Source organism: Lynx canadensis, chromosome B3, assembly GCF_007474595.2.
Source record: "Lynx canadensis isolate LIC74 chromosome B3, mLynCan4.pri.v2, whole genome shotgun sequence".
Classification (NCBI taxonomy): domain Eukaryota; kingdom Metazoa; phylum Chordata; class Mammalia; order Carnivora; family Felidae; genus Lynx; species Lynx canadensis.
Window position 1 is genome coordinate 110,555,247 of NC_044308.2, and position 24,500 is coordinate 110,579,746.

General features: G+C 42.8%; 2 protein-coding genes and 1 non-coding gene across 6 annotated transcripts in view; 1 reads left to right on the top strand and 2 right to left on the bottom strand.

The window, feature by feature from the left end:
* Positions 1-1,205: 1,205 nt before the first annotated feature.
* Positions 1,206-23,669, bottom strand: LOC115516552. 4 transcript variants are annotated; one of them, XR_004343709.1, is made up of 6 exons: positions 23,402-23,669; positions 20,631-20,720; positions 7,723-7,855; positions 5,965-6,137; positions 5,710-5,838; positions 2,530-2,945 (listed from the first exon to the last, which is right to left on the bottom strand). XR_004343709.1 is itself a non-coding variant. In XM_032593373.1 (5 exons), the coding sequence occupies exons 4-5, from the start codon at positions 5,759-5,761 to the stop codon at positions 2,221-2,223; spliced, it is 777 nt and encodes a 258-aa protein (XP_032449264.1). In that variant the 5' UTR covers positions 5,762-5,838; positions 7,723-7,855; positions 20,631-20,720; positions 23,402-23,580; the 3' UTR covers positions 1,206-2,220. The 4 variants fall into 4 exon arrangements, 3 of the variants coding, with proteins under 3 accessions (XP_032449264.1, XP_030175151.1, XP_032449265.1); XM_032593373.1 differs by lacking the exon at positions 5,965-6,137 and having other exon boundaries at positions 1,206-2,945; positions 23,402-23,580; XM_030319291.1 differs by lacking the exons at positions 5,965-6,137; positions 20,631-20,720 and having other exon boundaries at positions 1,206-2,945; positions 23,402-23,580.
* Positions 2,375-24,500, top strand: part of MTHFD1 (methylenetetrahydrofolate dehydrogenase, cyclohydrolase and formyltetrahydrofolate synthetase 1) — a 62,426-nt gene continuing 40,300 nt past the window's right edge. The window contains exons 1-2 of the mRNA XM_030319280.2: positions 2,375-2,532; positions 17,722-17,806. Coding sequence (XP_030175140.1) covers positions 2,492-2,532; positions 17,722-17,806 — 126 coding nt within the window. The 5' untranslated portion in view covers positions 2,375-2,491. The remainder of the gene's footprint in view (positions 2,533-17,721; positions 17,807-24,500) is intronic.
* Positions 19,314-19,512, bottom strand: LOC115517556. Its single transcript, XR_003969983.1, has one exon. It is a non-coding gene; the product is annotated as a U2 spliceosomal RNA (small nuclear RNA).

Below are 24,500 nucleotides of genomic sequence, written 5' to 3' on the forward strand. Positions count from 1 at the left end.
AGTAAATGCAATTACTAGAAAAAAATTCACCAAAAAAAATTTAATTCTACTGGTGGTGGTTGTACAAGTCTGTAAATCAACCAAAAATCATTCAGTTGTACACTTAAATCAGGTGAATTTTATGGCATATAAATTATATCTCAATAAAACTGTTAATAAAACAAAAAAGAGATTCTCTGACTCTGTATATAAGGATACTGTAAAATATCCTCGGAATTTAGGAATAAGGCCAAAGTCACCTACCAAAAGCCCAAAATTAAAAAAAAAAAAAAAAAAAAAGAAAAAAGGTCAGAAGATGAGCTCTGCCATTAGTTGAAGCATGCCAATATAAAAGATGTTTTATGGGCGCCTGGGTGGCGCAGTCGGTTGAGCGTCAGACTTCAGCCAGGTCACGATCTCGCGGTCCGTGAGTTCGAGCCCCGCGTCGGGCTCTGGGCTGATGGCTCAGAGCCTGGAGCCTGTTTCCGACTCTGTGTCTCCCTCTCTCTCTGCCCCTTCCCCGTTCATGCTCTGTCTCTCTCTGTCCCAAAAATAAATAAACGTTGAAAAAAAAAATTAAAAAAAAAAAAAAAGATGTTTTATAAGAAACCCAGATATTTGGTCAATCCAAAATGACCTGAACAAAATCACTATCTCAAAGAGGTATCTGCACCCTCCTGTTCATTGAAGCATTATTTACAATAGTCAATATATGGAAACAACTTATTCCCATGGAAGAATGGATAAAGAGAATGTTACACACAATCCAACCCACCTACCCACAAGACTATTAAAAAAGGAAATCCTGCCTTTTAGGATAACGTGGACCTTGAGGGCATAGGCTTAAATGAAGTAAGGGATAGAAGAATACTGATATCATTTATATGTGGATCTAAAAAAGCCTACTTCATAGGAATAGAATGGTGATTGCCAGGGAGTAGGGGAAATGGGGCGATCTAAGGGTATAAATTTACAGCGATTAAGAAGAGTAAGTTCTGGGGCGCCTGGGTGGCTCAGTCGGTTGAGCGTCCGACTTCAGCTCAGGTTACGATCTCACAGTTCGTGAGTTCGAGCCCCACGTCGGGCTCTGGGCTGATGGCTCGGAGCCTGGAGCCTGCTTCCGATTCTGTGTCTCCCTCTCTCTCTGCCCCTCCCCATTCATGCTCTGTTTCTCTCTGTCTCAAAAATAAAATAAAAACATTAAAAAAAAAAAAAAAAGAAGAGTAAGTTCTGGGGATCCAATGTTCAGCATGGTGACTACAACCAACAACCATCAATACTGTATTATACACTTGAAAGTTAAGGGAGTAAACCTTAAATGTTATTGTCACACACAAACTACTGTCATTATGTGAGAATGGAGATGTTAACTAACCTTCTTGTGGTAATTATTTCATAACATACACGGGGATCAAATCATTATTCTACATTTTAAGCTTACATGGATTGTATGTTAATTATCTCTCAGTAAAACCGGGGGTAAAAAATAAAGGAAGTGATCTGAACAACTTAACTTTACAGCTACACCGGGATGACCGCACGGTAAGAACGCAGCTAGTTTCTAGAGCTGAGCGGACAAACGCCCCATCCCGCTTCCGGAGTGGAGCCTGCGGGGGAGGGAGTGTCCACTCCGTGGGTCACTTGGCGCCTAGTTCAAGCAGCGTCCGTCCCCTCCAACCCTAGATCTTCGCGGGGGAGCTGACAAAATTTAGGCTTGCTGAGCCGACGACCCTCCTTGCTTGCACTGACCGACCCCGAGGTTACCCCAGCCTCTTGGGGACTGGCGGCGCTTCAGCTCAGAGGGGGTCTCACCCAGAGCGCTTCGACCTTGGCTGAGTAGGAGATTTCAAAACGGTTACGGGCGCTATTCGGACCCTCGGACTCAGAATAGGGATGGAAGCCCCACACCAGTCTGACAGCGCCGGTGGGCGAGAAGAAGCCGCCCCAGGCCAGCCCTGCGCCCCACCAGGTACCCCGCGCGGAGACCGGCGGAACTCTCCCGGGGAAGCCACGCGCCTTCAACCCCCGGGGTACACCTTCCCCAGGGAGCAATCCTGCCCCAGACACCCGCCTCACTCCCGCGCGCGCGAAACCGTTCTCCCGCGAGATCGCCCCTCCGACTCCGCCCACTGCTCCGCCCACGGAGAGCTGGCCTGGAGGCCAGACCCCACTTCGGACAGTTCCCCGCGCCACCCGAAGGCGCAATCTGAAACTACGCCTTCCACCAGCCAATCATTTCCTCTAGTCGCTCATCACCGAGTTCATCCATCTTTCCGGGGCTTTCGGAAGTCCAAATCCCGGCTCTTCACTACAGAAGTGCCTAGGGCCTTCCGGACCGCGCATGCGCATCGACGGGGCCGGAGAGGGGGGAGGGGCGGGTGGCGCAGGCGCAGTAGCATCATCTCCGGGGGTGGTCGCTAAGCACGTGGGTTGTGCTGGCCAGCGCGCCAGTGGAGCTACTGGATCCTCAGTTTCGGTGGTGTCCATCGTGGGCAGCGGACTGATAAAGGCCATGGCACCGGCGGAAATCCTGAACGGGAAGGTGGTCTCCGCGTAAGCACCTGTCATTGTTGTTAGGGCACGTTGGGCTGCAGGCGAGGGTTCTGAGCAGAGTATGCAGGTCCCCATGTTCCCATTTTTTTTGCTGGAGGGACACTTGTAGCGCAAGAGTAAGGCTGGCCGGGGGCGTGGGGGAGGACGTAGTATTGAACCCATCACACTTGAAGATCGATCCTCTGCAGTCGAAAAAATGGGGACTTGGGCACCGTCCGCGTTTCTAGAAGGGCTCCCTGATGGCTGGGCCGGCTGGCGATTGGATTTTGGACCAGTTTTCTTAACCCGCCCGACTGTGCTCCTCAAAATGCAGCTGCTGACGGCTCTCTGCCAGAAGAGAGTGCTTGGGACTGTCTGCAGCACCGTATCAGAACTCAGAAATGCAATTTCCTCACTTACGCTGTAATTCGGAGCTGAGGAGACAAATTAATAAGATTAATGAGTGACAAAACTTGACAAGGGTACAAGACTGATTAGTGACGGAGGGACCTCTTCCAACCATAGCTTTCCCACTACACCTGAGTCATCATTTGCTAAGTGGAACCCAATAAGCTTTTCCTTTCCCTTCAATTTCATGCTCCTCTAATACCCTTGTCTGCATCTAGGCCCTAGAGTTACTTTCAAGTTTGGCTCCTGAGTCCTGACACTGTTCTGTGTAGCATTTGGCCTCTGCTTGTTCTACCTATATAGGAAATGTAAATGCTTAACTGATGGATATGATTGCCAAACTTACTCCCAAGAAGTACACCCTGCTGCTTTTTGTCTGGGAGGTGACTAGTGGGAAAATATGAGAGTAGAAGAGGAAAGGATACATTTTGTGTGACTTTCCGGGAGGTTGATCTTGGGGCCTTTGACTTCGCAGTTATTTAATAACTACCATAGTTGGCAACAGTAATTGTCTTGTAAACCTGCCAACTCTGTGAGTAAAAGGTTTTTGAGTGTATTAGGGAGTCACTGGTAGTGAAAACCATCCTGGGGCAAAATGATTTTTCCTGGAAGGTAGAGATGGTGGACAAAGAAGGTGAGATGTACAGTAAATGGTAATGAATCTTCCACATTGGGAAAGAGAAACTCCAGACTTTTAGACTGGAAGTCATAATACATCTGAGTGCTTTTGAACATGTGGTATGCTGAATTACATTGTTTCTGCGACTTTGCTTTTGGTTTGCCTTCAGTCAAACCTACTCCCTTTACCAGTGGCTTTTTCTGATGAAGTCTTTTTTAAAAGACTGGTTGAAGAGATAATTTAGGCTTGCTCCTTGGCAGGCCACTGAAAATAGGTGCTCAATGGGTACGTTTTTGTTGAGTGGAGAGCAAGTTAAATATGTTTGTTAACTCCACAAAGGCAAATACATGCATTGTCTTGTTTATGTCTATGTCCAAAACACCTAGAAACCTTTCCTTAGTAGTTAGTTATGTGGCTTTAAGCAAATTAGTTAACCTATCTATACCAGCACTTCCTCTGATGTAAAATAAAGATAATATATAGACCATTGAGTTGTTAGGAGAAATTAAATGAGTTCTTAGCTGAAGAACATTTAGAGTTCTTCCTGACATGTAATAAGTGTTCAACACATGTTAGCTGTGTTAATGATTAGAAATTAGTTAATGTATACATGGATGATTGATTCATGATCTTTTTGACAGTGATAGGTGCTTGAGATCTATTTCAATGGTTCCCAATATTAACTCACATTGAAGTCACTGAGGAAGATTTTGTTTACTATTTCTTTTTATTTAAACATGAATACATACAGGGGTGCCCTGATGGCTCAGTCACTGAGGCTTCCAACTCTTGATTTTGGCTCAGATCATGATCTCGTGGTTTGTGAATTTAAGCCCCTGTTGGGGTCTGTGCTGAGACCACAGAGCCTGCTTGGGATTCTCTCTCTGCCTCCCCTCCCCCTCAAAAAAACCAAAAACTTTAAACATTAATACATACAGTGAGTGTGCCTATCACAAGTATACAACTCAATGAATTTTTTGCAACTGAACTTAACTGAATAGCACCCAGATCAAGAAATGGCATTGACACCCAAGAAGCCCTCCTTTCCTAAACCTCCGGTCACCATCCCCAACAAAAGTCATCATTTTTAAGAAATATTTGTTTTTGAGAGGAGAGGAGGGCAGGGAGAGAGGGATACACAGAATCTGAAGCAGGCTCCAGGCTCCGAGCTGTCAGCATAGAGCCCAATGTGGGGCTCGAACTCATGAACCTTCAGATCTCGAGCCAAAGTTGGACTCTCAACCAACTGAGCCGCCCAGGTGCCCCAAAGGTAGTCATTCACCTGACTTCTAACAATGTAGATTAATGTTGCCCGTTTTTGAACTTTATATAAATGGCATTGTATGGCATAAAGACTTCTGGGTCTGGCTTCTTTCAATGAACATTGTGTTTCTGAGATTATTTCATATTGCATGTAGCTGTAGTTCATTTACTCTCATTGCTGTATTGTATTCTACTATATGAATATGCTACTATTTACTCATCCAGTAACTAGGACACTTAGGTTTCTAGTTTTGGTGATTAGGAGTTTTACTGTTACGAGCATTCTTTTGCATGTCTTTTGATGGAACATATGCATATTTCTGTTGGTTACATATTTAAGAGGATTGTAGAGTAGTAGGACAAATATGTATAATTGTATTTAGTAGAAATTGCCAGTCTTTTCCAAGATAGTTTTGCCAATGAGTCTCATAGGGTACTTTTGAAACATATCAATGCCTGGTGCCCACACCAGACTGATTTCATTTGAATTGGCTAGCAATAAGCCACTGGATTCAAATATTCTCTAAATCTTTTAAAAGCTCATTTCTATGATTCTAATGCATCTTGAAAGTGAGAACCACTTATTTAAAACCTTACATATAGATCCAGTTCTCATCATTGAAGTATGGCAACGATTTGGCTATAAGGATTGAAAGCATTCTCTGGAAAAGACTGTTCCAGGTGCTGGAGGGGTCCCCTTTACCCAGCCTGCTCAGAGCTGACATAGCTAACTTTTTACATTGCCCTGTGGTAGAGCAGTCAGTTAGTTCCTAACACAGTTCTTACAGGAGCATTAAGACCAAGGTCTCCTTGTCCTTACAGAAGATCTGTCTTTCATGTGCTAATAAAATGGTTCAGAGACTGCCATACCTTGCCACCTTGACCTTCATGGAGCTTGTAGTACTCACAGTTCCTCAGAGAGAGGGAGCCTTGGCAGGGGGAACAGCCTTCCTGGCTCATGGGGATCTTGCAATTCCCCAGCAACTTGTACTCAGGCTGCAACAGGTTTCTGACTTGGCTACTGGCTCAGTGGGAATCTGAAGAACAAGATTCAGCTTGAGTAGGCTGGATTGCAGGCGGAGGCTCTGGGCAGGGTATCCCCACCTGTCGTCTTTTACTGGGTCAGGGACACTCTTGAGAGGAAAGGTAAGTGAACTTCTTACATTGCAACCAGGGATCCTGGAGTCCAAGGAAATGGTCCCTCATTCCCCAAGTTTCAGATCAGCTTTCTTGGTTGCCAGCAACTGTTGGGTCTCTCGGGGGATAAATTTGCAAGCCTTCAAGGGCTCTGGGCAGTTTCTTCCCTGATACAGTGTTTGGAATGTAAAATCCCTTCCTTGGGGGGAGAAAGTGGAATAGGCCATGAGTTCTACAGTCAGAATTTCTCCAAAATCCAGTCCGCTCGATCCATCCCATCCTGCAGCTGAGGCAATAATAGTTGAGGCTAGAAAGTGATGCGATTTGGCCAAAGATTAATGGCAGAGGTTCAATTGGAACCAAGTCTCGTTCACCCAGCGCATGGCATTTTTCACGCTATCAGGCACTTATAACTTTGCCGAAAGGAATTTCGTAAACTAATCTTTGTCTTACTTAACAGCAGTCTCTCATTGCTGTGCTTCCCACTCTGCTGAGAAGACCATCCTTGACTTTTGTTTACTTTTATTATTTATTTTATTATTTTTTTTATCATTTATTATTTTATTATTCCTTTATACCTTCCTGGAAGCCAGGACTAGACAGAGTTCATCATTTCCAGATTCCATCTTTGCCTGTTCTACCCTGTGGGAAATCTGGATCTAGTTGCCAAATTGTCTCCCTTTGGGAGGAACACCCCATTTCTCCCTTAAGGGGAGTTTGAAGGTTGCAGTCCAAGTTTGACAGTTGGGAGAGATCTGAGGGTCAGAGACAAGTGTGTGTCGTTTTTGGGTATTTATTGACTTATTCAACAAATATCTCTGTGCCTCCCATATGCAAGCACTCTTTCAGGACCTAGAGATGATGGCAGTAAACAAAATAGCTCAAATCCCTGTTTCTGGAGTTTGTGTATTGATAGGTAGAGATACACAATAAAGTAGGTACAAAAATGTGAGGTGGTGAGATGTGCCAAAGGGAAAACCAGAGCAAGGAAGAGGGACAGAGATTCCTGCCACATGGGGGGACTGTAATTTTAAATATGGGAATTAAGCTCATACTATTGTAAAAGTGACTTTGGGGCAAATACTTGAAGGCTGTGGGGCCATGAGCCTACCGATGTTATGGGGAAGAGGGTTCCTGACCAAAAGCAAGCCTGTGCCATGGACCTTTGACCTCATTCTTTAATAAATGACTGCCTTAGGGTCAACAGTGAGGGCCCCAGAGAAGCTGACTAAGCATAACTGGGTGAAGTACACTGTCTTTGGCGGTGACCCACCACCTTGGCTTAAAAGAGGTGTCCTTAAAGAGACAAAGGGATGGAAATTAGATGGAGGAACCGCCCTGATTTGTGTGGTGCCTAAATGGGGTATCTCCTGATCAGATGGGGGCCCTAAATGCAGGGCAACAATCAGGTGGAAGCCTGTGGGGACGAGGGAGGTGAAAGAATTCACCTGAGGCAGAACAAAGGAGGTACAAGTTTATTGAATATGCAGTGAGGGAGAGGAGAGGCTGTCTGCTTGGAGGCAGTGGAAAGAGGCAGCTTTTCAGGAGGGAAAATGAGAGGTTTGGTGACATATGGAATTTTCCCTTTTTTGGTAACTGGCTGGTTGTAAGCAGCCCGTTGGTCCGTTAAGGCCTCTGGATATTTCAGGGTGGGTCGCCTGATGGGCCTGTCTGTGTTCAGCCTGGTGGTCACTGTGGCCCTTTCTGGATTCCTTTGCTCAAGCCTGCTTGCCTAAAAGTGGCCTCCACAATTTGGTTTTTAGGCTAGAAATTACAATTCTTACCTGTGTGCTTTTCAAAGTGAGACTTGCTGGATTTTGTGTGATTTGTTTGCTTTTCCTTCTTCTGTTTGATATACCTGAGCCCACTCCCTCCATCGGTGGCATTTTTCTTGGTCAGGTCTTCTTTCTGCAAAGACTGGTTGTGAAGAGACAGGCAGCTTGCTACTTGTCAGGCACTGAGAGAAGGTGCTCTTAGTTTTTCTGGGTTGAGCAGAGCAAGTTGGATAAGTTTGTATGCTCCCTGTGGGCGGAATCCCCAGATCTAGACATAGCGCTGCTCCCTCTGGGGAGCACGGGTAACTTAATTTACCTCTTTGTGCCTTAGTTTCCTCATCTGCATGTTGCGGATAGTGATGGCACATAATTCATAAGGTTGTTGAAATTAAATGAGTCATTCATTACTTTTAAAGCATTTGGAGCAGTTCCTGGCCCATGGTAGGTTTTAATGAATTGGTGCTTTATAGTTAGTATCTGTTGAATAAATAAGTGGTGTCTGTGTTTATCCAGGCTGTGTCTTTGGTAGCTGCCTTATAACCTTGAACCTTAAAATTAGAATTTGTCCTACTGATCAAATATAAAAATGGAACCGTGCTATACATTTAGCTCCAGGGCTAGAAAAATTATTTCTGTGAAAAGAATTTGCCCACCACAGAGAAGGGCTGCTAAATGTTGATAAGCTTTTCATTTTGTCCTGTAGATAAAATACCTGTAGACCTTTTGTGCTTAAAAAGATTTGCCTGTAATGAGATCCAAAGTGCAGGCCTTTCAGAAGTTACACGGAACCTCGAATGCCCAAGCTGGCTTGACTCTGGGAGCCTTGCAGGGGAGTGGGATCTTCTGCAAGGTTGTAACTAGGCCGCCTATCTAGGCTACTGGAGTATTGTTGTAAGCGGACCCTGGCAGAGTCTGGAGCTGGCAGCCAACTGCTGTGGCCATGGCTCCAGCGAAAATCCTGAGGATGTGGCCCAAGAATAAGTGTCTGTCCTCATCCATCACGAAGGTTGGCACCAGGCAGTTTGGGATTTGGACAGTGGGGCTTTGAGTAGGGGTGTGTGGTCCCTTGTGTATCCCTCAGGAAGAAGGAATATCAGGTTAGCCTAGCATGGAGTAGGATCCCTGGAGCACAGGGAAAAGGCACCCTCTCCTTCCATGGACCCTGGTAGGGGCTGAGCAGGGTAGAAAGACCAGGGCAAGTTAGTGAGCCTTGCTTTCCTCTCTTTTCCTCTTCTGTACTGTGGGGGTGGCCGTAGCAATCATTTATACCCTGGGGTTGCAGAGAGGGTTAAAAGGGTGTGTAATGTAAGGCTCTCAGAACCACAGAGCTACTGTGGGCTACTGTGGTTACGACTGTATCCACTGAGGTCTGATCCATAGTGTTGAAAGTTCCCAGCACCCCTGCACTGTGCAGTTAGCTCCCCTTGATACTCTCCTGTAAGGTATCTCCTGGCACTGTCCCTCCGTGAGCTTGAAGGAGTGGGGGGCGGATGGTGCCACAGTCAGGATTCCTCAGCCACCCTGGCCACCTCACCCTCCATTTTGCAGTTTCTGAAGCTTTGGCCAGAATGACTAACTTGACCAAGACTTACAAGGCTGGAGTGGGGGGGGGGGGGGGGGAAGAGTTATAAGGCTGATGGCAGGGACTCCACAGTGTATTTTTCTTCCTAGCCAAGGGCTTGTTACTTGCTTGCCAAAAGGAATTGCAAAGTTGTATCCTCCTGTTAGGAGATGAAAGGACAAATTAAATCAGTTTGGAAGGCTCCCAGACTGCTTCTCTTCAGAAAGTCATTTTCAAGGTTGGAGACAAGTCAAACCTTCTTGCTTTGTTAGCTAAGTTTTTCTTTTCACCCTTGATAAGAAGTTCTTTCCCTAGAGCCTGGGCTGGAGAGGTATAGCTTTGTGTTACTGGTGTTTGAGGAGTACCAGGAAAGAGGGAGTATTTCTTTAAAAGGTTTTGCCAGAGCCTAAAAGGAATTTATCTTCAGTGACCTAACGTGATAAATGATCTTTTGTTTTGGTTCCAAGTACTAGTCCTTGTAAGCAGCCTCCTAAAAATTTATTTATTTATTTATTTATTTACTCATTCATTCATTTATAATTTACTTAAAATTTTTAATGTTTGTTTATATTTGAGGGGTGGGGAGAGAGACAGAGACAGAATCTGAAGCCGACTCCAGGCTCTGAGCTGTCAGTAAGCAGAGAGCCTGATGTGGGCCTTGAACTCCTGAGCTGTGAGATCATGACCTGTGCTGAAGTCGGCCGCTCAATGGACTGAGCCACCCAGTTTCCCCAAACAGCCTTTTAGATGTAAGCCCTTTTTACCCAAGTTTTTCCTTTAGCTTTCCATAAAAGCAGAAAGCTTAGGTCTTTGTGAGGCTTTTCTCAGAGAGAGCTCTTGGCCTGCTCTTCCTCTCCAACCAGAGGCCCCCAGTCTTCCACCTTCTTTCCACATTCTGCCTGGATGATGATCCAAAGCCCTCTTGGACTTGGGCCCAAAAGCAGCTCTGATGGCCAGATGTGTGGTTAATGGGGAGACCAACTCTGCATGTTGGGCTCTTGCTTACAGAGCCTCATACGTGGGGCCATCCTGTGATGTCTCATAACTCTTGTTACCAACTGACAGTTACAAAATGGTGGCCTAGCGGCCAGATGTAGTTATACATTTTGTTGGGCTTACAGAGTTATTTTTAAAAATTGGATTGCTTTCCAGCACATTTATGTGTATAATTATACCCCAAAATCTGGAATCCTGACTTTTTGAGAGGAAAGGGAAAGCTTAGCAATGCTGTGCTCTCTATTCTTAATGTCACCAAGTTTGTTGGATCAGAGTAGAAGCTTCCCCCTCTCCCCTGTGAGGGGGAAGGGTGGTGGGACCACATTGTTCAGGAATCCTACCACACTTGGTTGTGTCCACCTGGACTTGGCAGTGTTTTCCACTTTGTGACCTTTTTCTAATGCACCTTTTTTCTGTCTGTCTCTCTCTCTAGTGCGCATTTAATCCACTTTTAAAATTGTACATTTCAGGAAGCTTTTCTTTTTTTTTTTTTTTTTCAACGTTTATTTATTTTTGGGACAGAGAGAGACAGAGCATGAACGGGGGAGGGGCAGAGAGAGAGGGAGACACAGAATCGGAAACAGGCTCCAGGCTCCGAGCCATCAGCCCAGAGCCTGACGCGGGGCTCGAACTCACGGACCGCGAGATCATGACCTGGCCGAAGTCGGACGCTTAACCAACTGCGCCACCCAGGCGCCCCCAGGAAGCTTTTCTTGACCAGTTCAACCTGGTTTCCCAGCTCCATGTGTTCTCTCTAGATCAGTGGTTCTCAAATGCGGCCAGTTTGCCCTTTTCTCCACCCCAAGGCACATTTAGTCAGGGCACATTTGGATGTGTCTGGAGACATTTTTGGTTGTCGGTTGGGGACTTGTCATCTATGCTGGTGGCATCAAGAGGTAGAAGCCAGGGATGTTCCAGAGCATCCTACAGTGCACAGAAGAGGCCCCTCCAACGAATAATTATCTGGCCCAAATGTCAGTAGTGCAGAGATTGATAAACCCTGATCTAGAAACTTAAGGAAAGTAGTTATTGTATCATTGTGTATATGGATTAATGATACCTTGTATACTCACTGAGAATTAGAAGATTCACTAGAATTTTACACCATTAGCTGTTTTCACGTCCTGAATGTCAGGCACTTTACCTTCCTTAGGTCTTGGAGAGATTGGATGGAAGAATTTTACATTAGAAATTTTTATTGGAGCATGAAATGGATTCACATTAAGTTTTCAAATATATATTTGAGGTATCTGTCAAGTTTAGTGTATATTTGCATTAATTATAATAATTCTTACATTAAATATTTTATTCTTCAACATAATGAAGGAAAGTACTGATACTAGTTGATCTGTATACTGATACAGTATAGCTGTTGCTATTATACCATGTATCAGTGAAAACAATCAGGTGTTTTTTAAATGCTTATTTTTTTATTTTGAGAGAGAAAGAGAGAGAGAAAATCCCAAGCAGGCTCCAGAGCCTGGCACGGGGCTCAGTCTCATGACCTGAGCTGGTATCAAGTTTGACAATTAACTAACTGAGCCACCCCAGGACAATCCTCCCCACCTCCCTCCCCCTTTCTTTTTTAATAATTGAAACAGTTCTAACAAGAAGGTAATTTAGACTTTTAATTTAACTTAACTAGGAATTTGAAATATATGTATTTCTTGGAACACTAGGTGGCCTCACAATCACAATTGTTTTTACAAGAAACTACGTGTTTTTGTTTTTGTTTTTGTTTTTTAATTTGAAGTATTTATTTTTAGCAGCATAACATTGTATGGACAAATGAGATAAAACAACAAATGAACAACATGAAAACAATGCAAATAAAATATGTGTGTTGTTTTGCACAGTTAAAACTTTACAACAATAATTTACTCCTTGGGAAGTTGGGCAAAAGAAATTTGTGTCCTTTAGAAAAGCCCTACGTACTGAATGAAGATGAATGTCCTTCCTTTTTCTCTGATTGGTTACTAAAGGTATATTCTGTTCACCTTTGAGAATCACTTGGGAATTACTCTAAGCTTGTGTTGTATTTCAGTGTTTGTTGACTGAGGCAGCTTTATTTTCATCATGTAGATTTCTCAGCCAGGTGGTTAAATACCCTTTACCGCCTCCTTTTTCTACCTATAGCTTCTGTTGAAATGGCCCTGTTGGGTTATATTTTAGCAATGCTTTTGTCTCTGTCATAAAATGTCCAAAATTTGAAAATGAGCCAACATTTTATATCATAAAGAATGAGTTGTAATTTGTACTGGGCTTTTCCAGGAGTAATTGTACAACTTTGGCAAAAGAAATCTGGGTGACTATTTACGGGTATTATCTGACTGGGACTCTCTGGGGGTAATGTGATTCTATAGGGACATGCATCTTTGACTTATTGATTAGGCTCTTTAACAACTGTATGTGGCAGAAGGTAAGTTGGAGAAGAGAGTACTGCACATGACTCATCTATACAGATTTAAGCAAATTTTGACAGGTTGAAATATAAATGATTAAAAAAAATTTTTTTGAATGTTTATTTTTGAGAGAGACAGAGCGCGAGCAGGGGATGGACAGAGAGAGAGACACACACAGAATCCGAAGCAGGCTCCAGGCTCTGAGCTGTCAGCACAGAGCCCAACACGGGGCTTGAACCCACGAACTGCAAGATCATGACTGAGGCAAAGTCAGCTGCTTAACTGACTGAGCCACCCAGGTGTCCTGAAATATAAATGATTTCTACCTTGCTTTTCACCCCTTAGACAAAAAGATACCTCCAGACATTGCATTTTATTGGCCAAGAGCAATGCTTCTCAACTTTGGGTACTATTAACATTTGGGCTAGATAATTGTTTGCATTGCATTGTAGGATATTTAGTTGCATCCCTGGCCTCTACCCACTAGATGCCAGTAGCAACTTAGTTAAAACTGCATCTGTGTCTGTATCTAATCGGCTATGATTATTTTACTAGTATCAGTTTAACAGGACCAGAGGCTTTAATGGTTTACTGCCACTTTGTCTTACCACATTCACCTGCACTTTAGTACTGATTTCTCCTCCACTGAGATTGAGATGTATCTTCCCTTAGGTTTTAGAGAATGTTCATGCAGGATGGTGAGACTCTGGCATATGGAGGTCTACCATCCAGGTATCAGGGGTGTTCTCCAAGTGCCTATTTCTGCCTCACTTTTCCCTGAATCTTTATTAGCAGTGTAACTCATGGGCCATGGCTGGAAATCAAGGCATCTGCAACTCAAGAAAGTTTCTGTTGATTTAGCGGGTGTCAGTGTTTCAGAAGGTGTTCTGTGATGTGGCATTTTAGCTTTCTGGAAGTAATGAACTATGAAAACTAAAGAGTTTCCCAGCATTTAATTCCTCATAGCTCTCTGACCCTAAAATAAAGGTAGATGAGGGAGAGAGTGTTAACTTTTCTCTCCATGTCTTTTATAGTTTCTGAGCTTCAAGCATGCTTGCACTTGGCTGTTGTTATTCTGCTTTTCATTCCAGAGTTCCTCAGTTAGTGGCCAACTCAGAAACCAAGGCAGGGAAAACCTTATAAGGGACCGTGGAGACCTTATTACAACTGTCTTTTTAAATTTTTTTAAAAATATTTTTTAATTAAAAAAATTTTTAAACATTTATTATTTAGAGAGGGGGCACAAGTGAGCGAGGGCAGTACCACAAGGGGCAGAGAGAGAGAGAGAGAGAGAGAGAGAAAGAGAGAAATGGGGCTCACCAGAAGCCAGTCTCATTCTCACTCCATGCAGGACTTGAACTCACAAACCGTGAGACCATGACCTGAACCCAAGTCAGATGCTTAACTACTGAGCCACCGAGGCACCCAGTTTATTTTTTTAATTACAACAATCTTGGTTTTTTTTTTTTTTTCTCCTCGCTAAAACAGAAAAGTTTCTGCCTATTGCTTTAGTGTTTTGGGCTGTGTAATTCTTGCTGATTGTGGTTTATGTGCATTTTTAAATATTTCATTGCTATTCTGATCATGTCTCATAAGGAGACCTAAATGTTAGCTTTTAAACAAATCTTTCTAGTTGGAAGAATAACCCTGCTAATGCAACTTCAAAAACAGTCCTGCTTCTTAGAGAAAAGCTTAAGGGAGTCACTGTAACTGATCTCAGTCTATGATCTTTTTTAGAAAAAAAAATTGCACACTTAGATCCATTTAAATTATAGCATAGAAAATACAGAACATTTTGTTCTTTGCTCTTAACCTAGTGGGCTGAAATATTTTCCACCTATACCACCTTGTAGTACTGGGTTCTCATAGTTTGCTACCTGCTGGGTAAGGATATTACTTTTAGTTGTCCCTAGAGTCCCTTCTTCAGGCCTCAGATGGTCATTATTCTAGAATCCTTATAAGATTTGGGAAATGAATTCACAGTATCGGTATGAAATCTGCTCTGTGCCTTAAAATATTTGTAGTTGTCAATCTTCCCAGCTCTATTTTACACCCCCTCCCCAAACCTCAAGAGTCATCGGTAGCCCCGCCTTTTCTCTGTGCTTCATGTTAATATTATCTAGAATCCAGCCACTTCTTGCCAGCTATGGATACCAGAGTCCAAGGCACCATCCCCTCTGGCCTGGATTTTTGCAATTTGAATAGCTTCTTGCTTGTGTCCCAGATTCTCACCATTCTCCCTTTAGTCTGTTCCCAGTTCAGCAGCCAGGAGTAATTTTTCAGAAATGTTAAGTCCTGTCATGTCAGCCCTGTTCCAAGTCTTCTAACAGCTTCCTATCACATTCAGAATAAAAGACAGGCACCCCACTTTACCCTATCCGGTTACCGCTTCTCCTGGGACCCCATTTACCCACTCAGAGCCTTTGCGCTTGCTGCTTTCAGCTAATTGGCTTTCAGAACACCACATGACTGCTTAGAGCCTGTTTCTATATCTTGAAATAGGAAGGCCTCTCCTCCCTTGGCCATCTCGTAACATTATTGAGAATTTCGGATACAGGTTTCCTCCACTATTCGACAGTACAGTATTCCTATGAAACCTTTCATAAACCAAAGTGGCACAAAGAAAAGAAGCAGGTTTGGAAAATTTTTCGAGCATTCCAAGACCCAAAAAATAACCTCACTTAGGCTTCTCTGATACCTGAGGACACATCTTGCTAATAGATGCGCAAAATACATTGAGATAAAGCCCAGACACTCACACAGTTCAAAGCTCTCGTGGCTTCATGCTGAATTGCTGAGTTCCCCAGGAGGGAGCTGGGGAGTACCCTTCAGGAAGGGCTTGCTGCAAAACAAACACTAAATGCTGTTTTGTTTTTGTTTTTGCTTTTTTTCCCCATAAAGCAAAAATCCTCTGTATTCCTTTGGGCTAGTGAAAACAGATATTAATAGAGGTTTTTCTGAAAAGCAAAGTGGCAAACCTGAACTTTTGAAAAGCAGGGAATCCCTGCAACGAGCTGTTTCCTCTGATGGTTCATTGTTAATGTCTTACATTGTGCCTGGCAATGATTCCCCCCCAAGTGAGCTTTGTTTGGGTTGGGAGGGCTAAAGGAGAACCTGTAGGAACCTGTGCCTAGGCCTTTGTGTTAATATAATGGTTGGAGGGAAGGGAGGGGACAGGAGAGAGTTGAGTAGCCCAGCACTACACCTAGTTGTCATGGTGGGGAGGCAGCCAAGGCTAGGACTGCTGGGGAGTTTCAGAGGCAGGGCCAGTGGAAATGCCACGTGTTTCCTGTTCTCTTGTGTTAGAGCAGAACTGTGATCTCCAGGTCAAATCTCTGATAGAAAAATCCAACACTCTGTTCATTCTTTTGAACTATATTATTGTATGGGATAATTGATACAAATGATTTTTAGAAATAAGGTCACCAGCTTGAGATGATGAGGGAATGTGGGGCAAGCCGAGGGCAAGGTTCAGGCTAACAGCAAGCCCACCCCCACCCCCACCCCCACCAGTGGGACATGTATAATATTCCTTGGACACTCCCAGGCTACCCAAAAACATGGAAAGGACAAAAAACAAATGGTTAAACTGATAAGAGTCTCCACCAGTTTACCAGAAAAAGGCAATCCCATTATAGCCTAAAGTCCAGGAACTCCCTAGTGTCTTAAAGTCAATGCTTTGCTAGAGGGAAAACCACCTTAGCTTGACAATAGCTAGGCCTCCAGCATGTGAAAGTCTGGAAACTCCCTCTTGACTTTATCTCTCCCGATTGCATAAAACGGTCACCCCCTACACTTGCAGTGTAACTCTTTCTGCCCACGGGTCCTGTCCCCTTGCTTTAATAAAATCACCTTTTTGCTCCAAAGATGTCTTTAAGAATTCATTCTTGGTTGGGGCCCCTGGGTGGCTCGGTGGGTCAAGCGTCCGACTTCACCTCAGGTCATGATCTGGCAGTTTGTGAGTTCGAGCCCTGTGTTGGGCTCTGTGCTGACAGCTCAGAGCCTGGAGCCTGCTTTGGATTCTGTGTCTCCCCCACTCTCTGCCCCTCCTATGCTCACGCTCTGTCTCTGTCTCTCTCAATAATAAATACACGTTAAAAATTTTTTTTAAAGAATTCTTTCTTGGTTGTTGGCTCCAGACTCCATGAACCCCCCCCATCACCTCAAAATTTCATCAGAAATACAATTTTGAAGTCTTAAGTATGACTTCTTGTATCATTCAACATTCTTACCATTGACGAGGCTAATCCAAATAATCTATTTCTTGTAACACCTGTGCCTATTTATGTCCGTTGTTTATAAGTGTGGAGGACTGGAGCAGGAACTAATCAAGTCAGAAAGAGGGAAGAGATGTTTGTAATGTCCATATATATTTCGTATGTCAAATGTGGTTGAGATGAAGAAAGGCAAATGATGTAATCTAATGTACTTGATGTCTTGTATTGTCGAGAAGTTGTATGTTGGTAAATTGATTTGTCCTTTGTTTCATGAGAGGTTATACTTTTAACGTTGTGTTAAATTCTTCTGTAAGGAAAATTCTTTTGTGAATTGGAATATATTTATAAATTCATATTGGCTTTGGAGTGCGATTCATTGATTGTCATTCAGCCTTATGTGGGTACCCTGTGATCATCTTAGCAGGGAAAGTTGAGAGCAGGTGTGAGCTGTAGTTCTTTCCTGCAAAAGTTTTTCATTTAGCACCTGGAGAGGGGGAATGCTGAAAAAGATGAAGATTAACAGCCTTCCAGAAGTGTTGGTTCAAGTTTTCATTTATTCACTCTATGATTTTGAATGCCATCAACTAATATGTTTTCAACTAAATGTCCTCATTCCGCATGGCCCAGTCAGTGTAGTTAGGAGTTAGAATCTAAGATCCACATCTACTCGAGTCCTGGAAAATGGATGCGTATCCGTAATATCCTCAATTATACCAGATAATGTCTATTCAAGGGAGGTATTTTTAATTTAAAAGAGAAACGGCCTTTTATTAAATGACTTACTTGCACTTGAGACATTCAGTGTTAATTCCAACCTTTCCTTTTTCTCTAGGCAAATAAGGGAGAGACTGAAGAACCAAGTCACTCAGATGAAGGAGCAAATTCCCGGTTTTATACCAGGCCTGGCAATTTTACAGGTATTATGATAGTGTATTTGCACGAATATCCTCTTTTCCCAACTCATGAGTAGCACTTCAGACAGCAAGCACTTCACACGTCTTCCTTCCTTTCTCTTTCTCTTTCTCTTTTTCTTTCTCTTTCTCTTTCTTTTCTCTTTCTCTTTCTCTTTCTCTCTCGGTTTCGTGAAACCTCCTCATACCTTTTCAGGCTCTCTCTGCAGGCCGCTCTTCTTCAGCTCAGCTTGTACATGTTGCTGTATCCTGGCATCTGCTATTCTCTGGGGGCACCTCTTCCGTAGTCCAATGTCCCTAGACCTTTGGTCTCGGGATCCCTTTACACTTAAAAAATTTTAAGACCTTAACGACTTTTTGTTTATATGGATTCACCCATTGATGTATACTGTATCAGAAGTTAAAATGTTTTTAAATATTTATACGTTTTAAAATATCAATAGTAAGTTTATTATATGTTAGAATGAGTAACATTCTTATGAAAAAAATAACTTTGAGGAAACAAAATTGAGGGGAGCTTGGGTGGCTCAGTTGGTTAAGCGTCCAACTTAGCTCAGGTCATGATCTCATGGCTTGTGAGTTTGAGACCTGCTTTGGCCTCTGTGCTGACAGCTCAGAGTCTGGAACCTACTTGGGATTCTGTGTCTTCCTCTCTCTCTGCCCTGCCCCAGCTTATGCTCTCTCTCTCTGTCTCTCTCAAAAATAAATAAACATTTTAAAAATTTTTTAAAATAAAATAAAAAACAAAATTTAGTGAGAAGAGGGGCATTATTTTGTACTCTGCTATCTGGCTTAATGAAAGACACCTGGATTCCCATCTGCTCTTGTGTTCAACCTCTTGCTACATGTTGGCTTGATTGAAATATATGAAGAAAATCTGGACTTGTATAGATGTATAGTTGTAAAAGGGAAGAGGGTTTTTTTGTTGTTGTTTTGTGTTTGTTTGTTTTTGTAGTCTTCCCAGGTAATTGTGGATACTTTTGTTACTACAACAGGACTCAGTAAGTTTTTATAGTTTAGTTGCAATGTGGAATCTGACACTGTGCAGTGAACTCTCTCGTGCTTGGTTACATCCAAACCCACTGCTTTATGTTGCAGTTTGAATGGATATTTACCCATGCTTGGTTTGTTTTGTCTTCATTCCTCATTTAGAAAATAATGGTTCACTGAATTATGCAGATCTTCTGAATGTTAACACATTTCATTACGCAATGTAAAGAAAAGCACAATCATTAGTATCACAACAAACTTATCAGAAGAGTCTTTGATTATTGAGAAGCTTGAGGAGCTCACAGGAGTTGATAAAAAAAACTTCTGATTTTCACTTGAAAGCTCAGATTTTACCTTTGGCAACAAATACTATTAAGCTATTTTCCTTCAAGTAGCAGGCTCGCTCTGTCCAGTTTTGAGGAAATATTTGCCAAATATTCAAGCGTGAATAATCGTTGTTTGTCAGCTGTTTTTTCAAGTAAAGATAGCGTTCCATGTAAAACTGTGGCAGTTCAGCTGGCCAGGAGAAAAAGCACAGGGCTTTTCCTGGAGACCACCGCTTCTGTGTGGGGCACGAGTGTTTGATGAGCCCTTCCCAGTTCCCCACACAGGATATAAAAAGACATGTATGCAAGGGTTGAGGTTTAATAAAATTAATCATTTTTACTGCTTCATCGAGAGCAGTTCTACACTTGATCTCAGCCAAAAGGCCGAGAAGCGATCGAGAGCACTTTAAGTGAAATTGGCATCTGTTTTTACTGAGAGTGTGGCAGTGACTAGTATAGTTTGGTGCCATTGCCTTGATTTGTGCTAAGTCTCACCCACCATTGGCTCTGCAGCCTCCATACAGATGTGAAAAAGGCAGATGACATCACGGTATCATTATAAAGTAGTCTGGCACTTGAAAGGATCTTGGGGTTCCCTCAAAAGTGGGTAAGCTGCCCCAAATCTGGCAGTTTAACCTGGCTCTCGATACCAGCTCTAGGTCAGTAACTTCTTTTTTTTTTTTCTTTTTTCTTTTTTAAAAAGTTTATTGTTGGATTTACATCCAAGTTAGTTAGCATATAGTGCAACAGTGATTTCAGGAGTAGATTCCTTAATGCCCCTTACCCATTTAGCCCATCCCCCCTCCCCCAACCCCTGTAGTAACCCTGTGTATTCTCTATATTTAAGAGTCTCTTATGTTTTGTCCCCCTCCCTGTTTTTATATTCTTTTTGCTTCTCTTCCCTTATGTTCATCTGTTCTGTGTCTTAAAGTCCTCATATGAGTAAAGTCATATGATATTTGTCTTTCTCTGACTAATTTCGCTTAGCATAATACCCTGTAGTTCCGTCCACGTAGTTGCATATGGCAAGATTTCATTCTTTTTGATTGCCGGGTAGTATTCCATTGTACATGTATTCACCACATCTTCTTTATCCATTCATCTGTCAATGGCCATTTGGGCTCTTTCCATACTTTGGCTATTGTCGATAGTGTTGCTCTAAACATTGGGCTGCATGCACCCCTTCGAAACAGTATACCTGTATCCCTTGGATAAATGCCTAGTAGTGCAATTGCTGGGTTGTAGGGTAGTTCTGTTTTTAGTTTTTTGAGGAACCTCCATACTGTTTTCTAGAGTGGCTGCACCAGTTTGCGTTCCCATAGGTCAGTAACTTCTAAACCTGGGCTTCTTCTGAATTCTGGACTCTTGGTTTCTTGGAAAACTCTCACTTCCCTTCCTTCTCTGATCTCCTTTGCTTCCTGTTCCTTATTTTCCTGATACCTAAACCATTTGGATGCCATAGGGTACAGCCACAAAACCCCTTTTCCACCTATTCCTTCCCTCAGTGCGCTCACCTGGTTCCATGGCTACCCGGGAGAGTCCTTCCTGATTGAGGCCTCTGTCCAGGGTTTCTTCCTGAGCTCCAGATTCACCCAGTAGGACACCTTCAACAAATTGGTAGGAGGCATTCAATGAATGTTTTGTCAGATGGACACATGGACAGACGCACATTTGAAGGGTTGACTTGGATGACAGGAAGCCGATAACTTTCGTTTGAAATTCCCTTCAGAGAAGGCTGCTCCCTCACTTCACATTTCTGGTGTGTCTCCACATGTTATCATTTAATCCCTTACTAAGTTTTCTGTTCCGTGTTCATCAAGAATTCCAGAGTGAATCGTTCTTAAATACTTCCCCCTGTTGCTGTTCATTATCCAGGAGGCCTAAGCCGAGAAGAAAAGCACACAGGCCTGGGTGTGTTCTTGGCTGTGGTGGGTTTTTCATTTCTTTGCAGATTAATGAGAATCAAAGGTATATGTTGTGGGCATTCACTTGGTTCGCTTGGGAGACCAGTTATTTCTTGACTTATTCTTGTGAATTGTTTAGTGTAGAAAGAGGAAATGTGGTAGGCAAGAACTCTATTTCTATAAACCTTTTCAGAAGATTTCAGAAAGGATTCAAAAAAACAATCCCAATATTAGCAATATTGTGATTTTTTTCCCCTGTTTTTAAGATCAACTTCTGAACTCGTATTTCGAATTTATTGATTGCGAGACTTTTTGTTACATAAACACTTCTGCAGCTTGTCTCCCCTGTGTTGCTGCCAGTGAAACAGTGTTAGAGTATTTTCATCTTGCACTTCAGCACCAAAGTTTACAACATCTTTCCCTGATGCAAGGTTTACATATTATGTTGTAATCACGTCCCTGCTACCTTGGACCTCTTGGTTTTTTTTTTCCCTCCTGGTGACTGACACCATCTTCCCACACACTCAACCAGAAACCTGTACTCTTCTCTTTAGGATTTCTCTCCCTCACTCTCTTGAGTCCCCTTAGTGAATTTCATGCTATTGATTGTGCCTCTCATAAGCTCTTTCAGTTTGTACTGCTTTCACCCTCTGGGGCCACTGCAGTCACCTGCTTACAGGTTTTAGGGTTCTAATCTGGACCCTGCTAGCCTGTCTTTAGCTGCTGCTGCAGGACCCACAATCGTCCAGCCACACCCACCCTGTCCTTTACAGGAGTGAGAGTACTGCTTATACAGCGTGTCTGCTGTAGTCCAAACGGTTTGTATATATTTCTAGTTGTTCTGAGTTGCATACTAGCCCTATAATCGTGTTTCCTTATAGTCACAGTAACTGATGCTCAAAAGATCGTGGGTACTTGCCCCAAACCAGTCAGGAAGTGCCTGCGTCTGGGATGTGAACCCAGGTCTGTCTATCTCTGCACCCCATTTGCTTTTCCTTTTGTTTTCCTAATTCCTTAGCATTGCAGTCAAGGATATTTGTGATCTGGTCCAGGTATATACACCTAAAAGTTGGATTTTTTTTTTTTTTTAAAGAACAATGGACTGGTGACTTCCCAAACAACTGAATACTTAAAGGAAATTAAGACTTGACTTTTCACTATAAGAGATCAAATTGAGGCTGTATTTCTATCCCTTTAGCACATAAAATATTCATTATTAATATAATTCATTAGTTGCTTCCTATCAGGAATTATTCAGAGTGTTTTATATATAGTAACTCATTCAGCCCTCACAAAAGACATGGACAAAACAATAAAACGAATAAACTCAACTGGTCTGAATATCTACAGAAGGTTCCTGAAGCAGAAAGAAAAATTGATAAATAGGCCAACACCCAAGATATTTTATGGCATAAAGCAGGGATCAGTAAACTGGGGCCCCATCCAAATGCTGCCCAATTTGGAAGCCGTTAAGAATGAAGCAGAAGAATATACGACAGAGTATGTGGCCCCCAAAAGCTAAAATATATACTGTCTGACCCTGTACAGAAATAGTTTGCAGACTGTTGGTGTTAGGAGAAAAAAAAGTCCCTAATTTATTCTGGGATAGGACCTTTTTAGAATAATGCAATTCACCTTTTTCAGGGAGGAAATTAGCATTACTGATAAAGTGCTTCAGTGATTTTCTTGATAAACTGTGATGGGATTAAGATTTGTTCTCGGAAACCAGTCTTCCACCTACTCACTTGACTGTCAGTCAAGAATCTACTGTTTTTCAGCTAAACATTCTTTCCGCATCTAGTCTACCAGTGATTGTGTAACCTTTTCCCCTATGACGTGTCCATACCGAGAGGCTTTAGGAGGTCTTTTCATTTGCACTAGGCTTACCTTAAAACTTTGATACATGCTTGTAATCATAACTATTGCACTTTATTTTTAAAACTGGTGGCAGTTTTGGAATTTTTTAAAAAAAGATTTCATCTTTTAAAAATGTGTATTTTTGAGAGAGACAGAGAGAGCAAGGGAGGGGCGGAGAGAGAAAGGGAGAGAATCTCAAGCAGGCTCTGCATCGTCAGCACAGAGCCTGACGCTGGGCAAGGACTCATGAACCATGAGGTCATGACCTGAGCCAAAATCAAGAGTCAGATGCTTACCCTCACCACCCAGCCAGGTGCCCCTAAAAGATTTCAGTTTTAAGTAATCTCTCCACCCAGTCTGGGGCTCAAACTTACAACCCTGAGACCAAGAGCCAGTCGCTTAACTCCACCATCTGAACCAGCCAGGTGCCCTTGGTTTTGGAGTTTTAGAAAAATTCTTTCAGACATATGCAGACAGAAAGCAGTTACCTGTAAAAGAACCACAACAAAAGACTTGAGACTTACCACTAGATGCTGAAGATAGCATTTATGAAGGAAAATTTCGTGACTCCAGATTCAGCCAGGTAAATCCTCTCGAGGGCAAATGCAGCAGAAAAATATTTTCAGATACACATAGACTCAGAAAAATGCCCACATACCTTTTCTGGGAAAGTGACTTAAAGTTGCATTTCCGCTACCTGGGGGATGTATGAAGATGAACTATAGAACAGAGAAGTTGTGGTTTAAAAATGTCTGGCAGTGAATAACAAAACCATCTAATCTCAGAATTGAGTTTAAATAACTAATTGTAGGGGCCCCTGGGTGGCAAATTGTGTTGTGCGTCCAACTCTTGACTTCAGCTCAGATCATGTCCCAGAGTTGTGAGATTGAGCCCCACTTTGGGCTCTGTGCTGAGCATGGAGGTTGCCTGGAATTCTCTCCCCCTCTCTCTGCCCCTCTCCCCTAGTCATACTCGTGCACACAGCACACTCTGTCTCTCTAAAATAAAAAATAAATGTAGTTTAAATATTAATGATAATGAGAGGAACAATACTGTTGTGTTTGGAACCACCTCCTTTCCTACTTAGATCTAAGAATCCCAGAGTATGTTTAATGTGGTAACTGAATCAGTGAGGGCTTGAATGATAGGGGCAAGGAACACACAGAAAATGACTGAAGAAGAAACAGAGGCTCTGAAATTCTGGAGATGCCCCCACAAGAAGCAGGTAACCCATAGAAAAATCAAATTCCCTTCAAAGGATTCATCTGACTCTTGAAATTCAGATGAGTGCAGGCAGAACTGAGAAGTATCTGTATAAGGGACAGCCGAAGCTAAGAGGAAGGCCAGGTTCTATGACCCTGAGGAGAGCTTCCAGGAACCCCATCAACATGATAAGGACTGGAAGCGCTCACCCTTCTTTCTGTGCGGTTGTCCTCTTAAAAGGAGTCCTGCGTCTGTTATCTGTGGTATCAGTGGACCTACCATTTTTCCCCTCTGCGGTTTTGGGAGAAACCGAACTTACTGTTGATCACGAGAACGTGGAAAAATAGTTGTAAAATAAAAATTTACAGATATATGGCCAACAGTGAAAAACTCTTAAGCATGTTCTTGATTAGAGAAGCT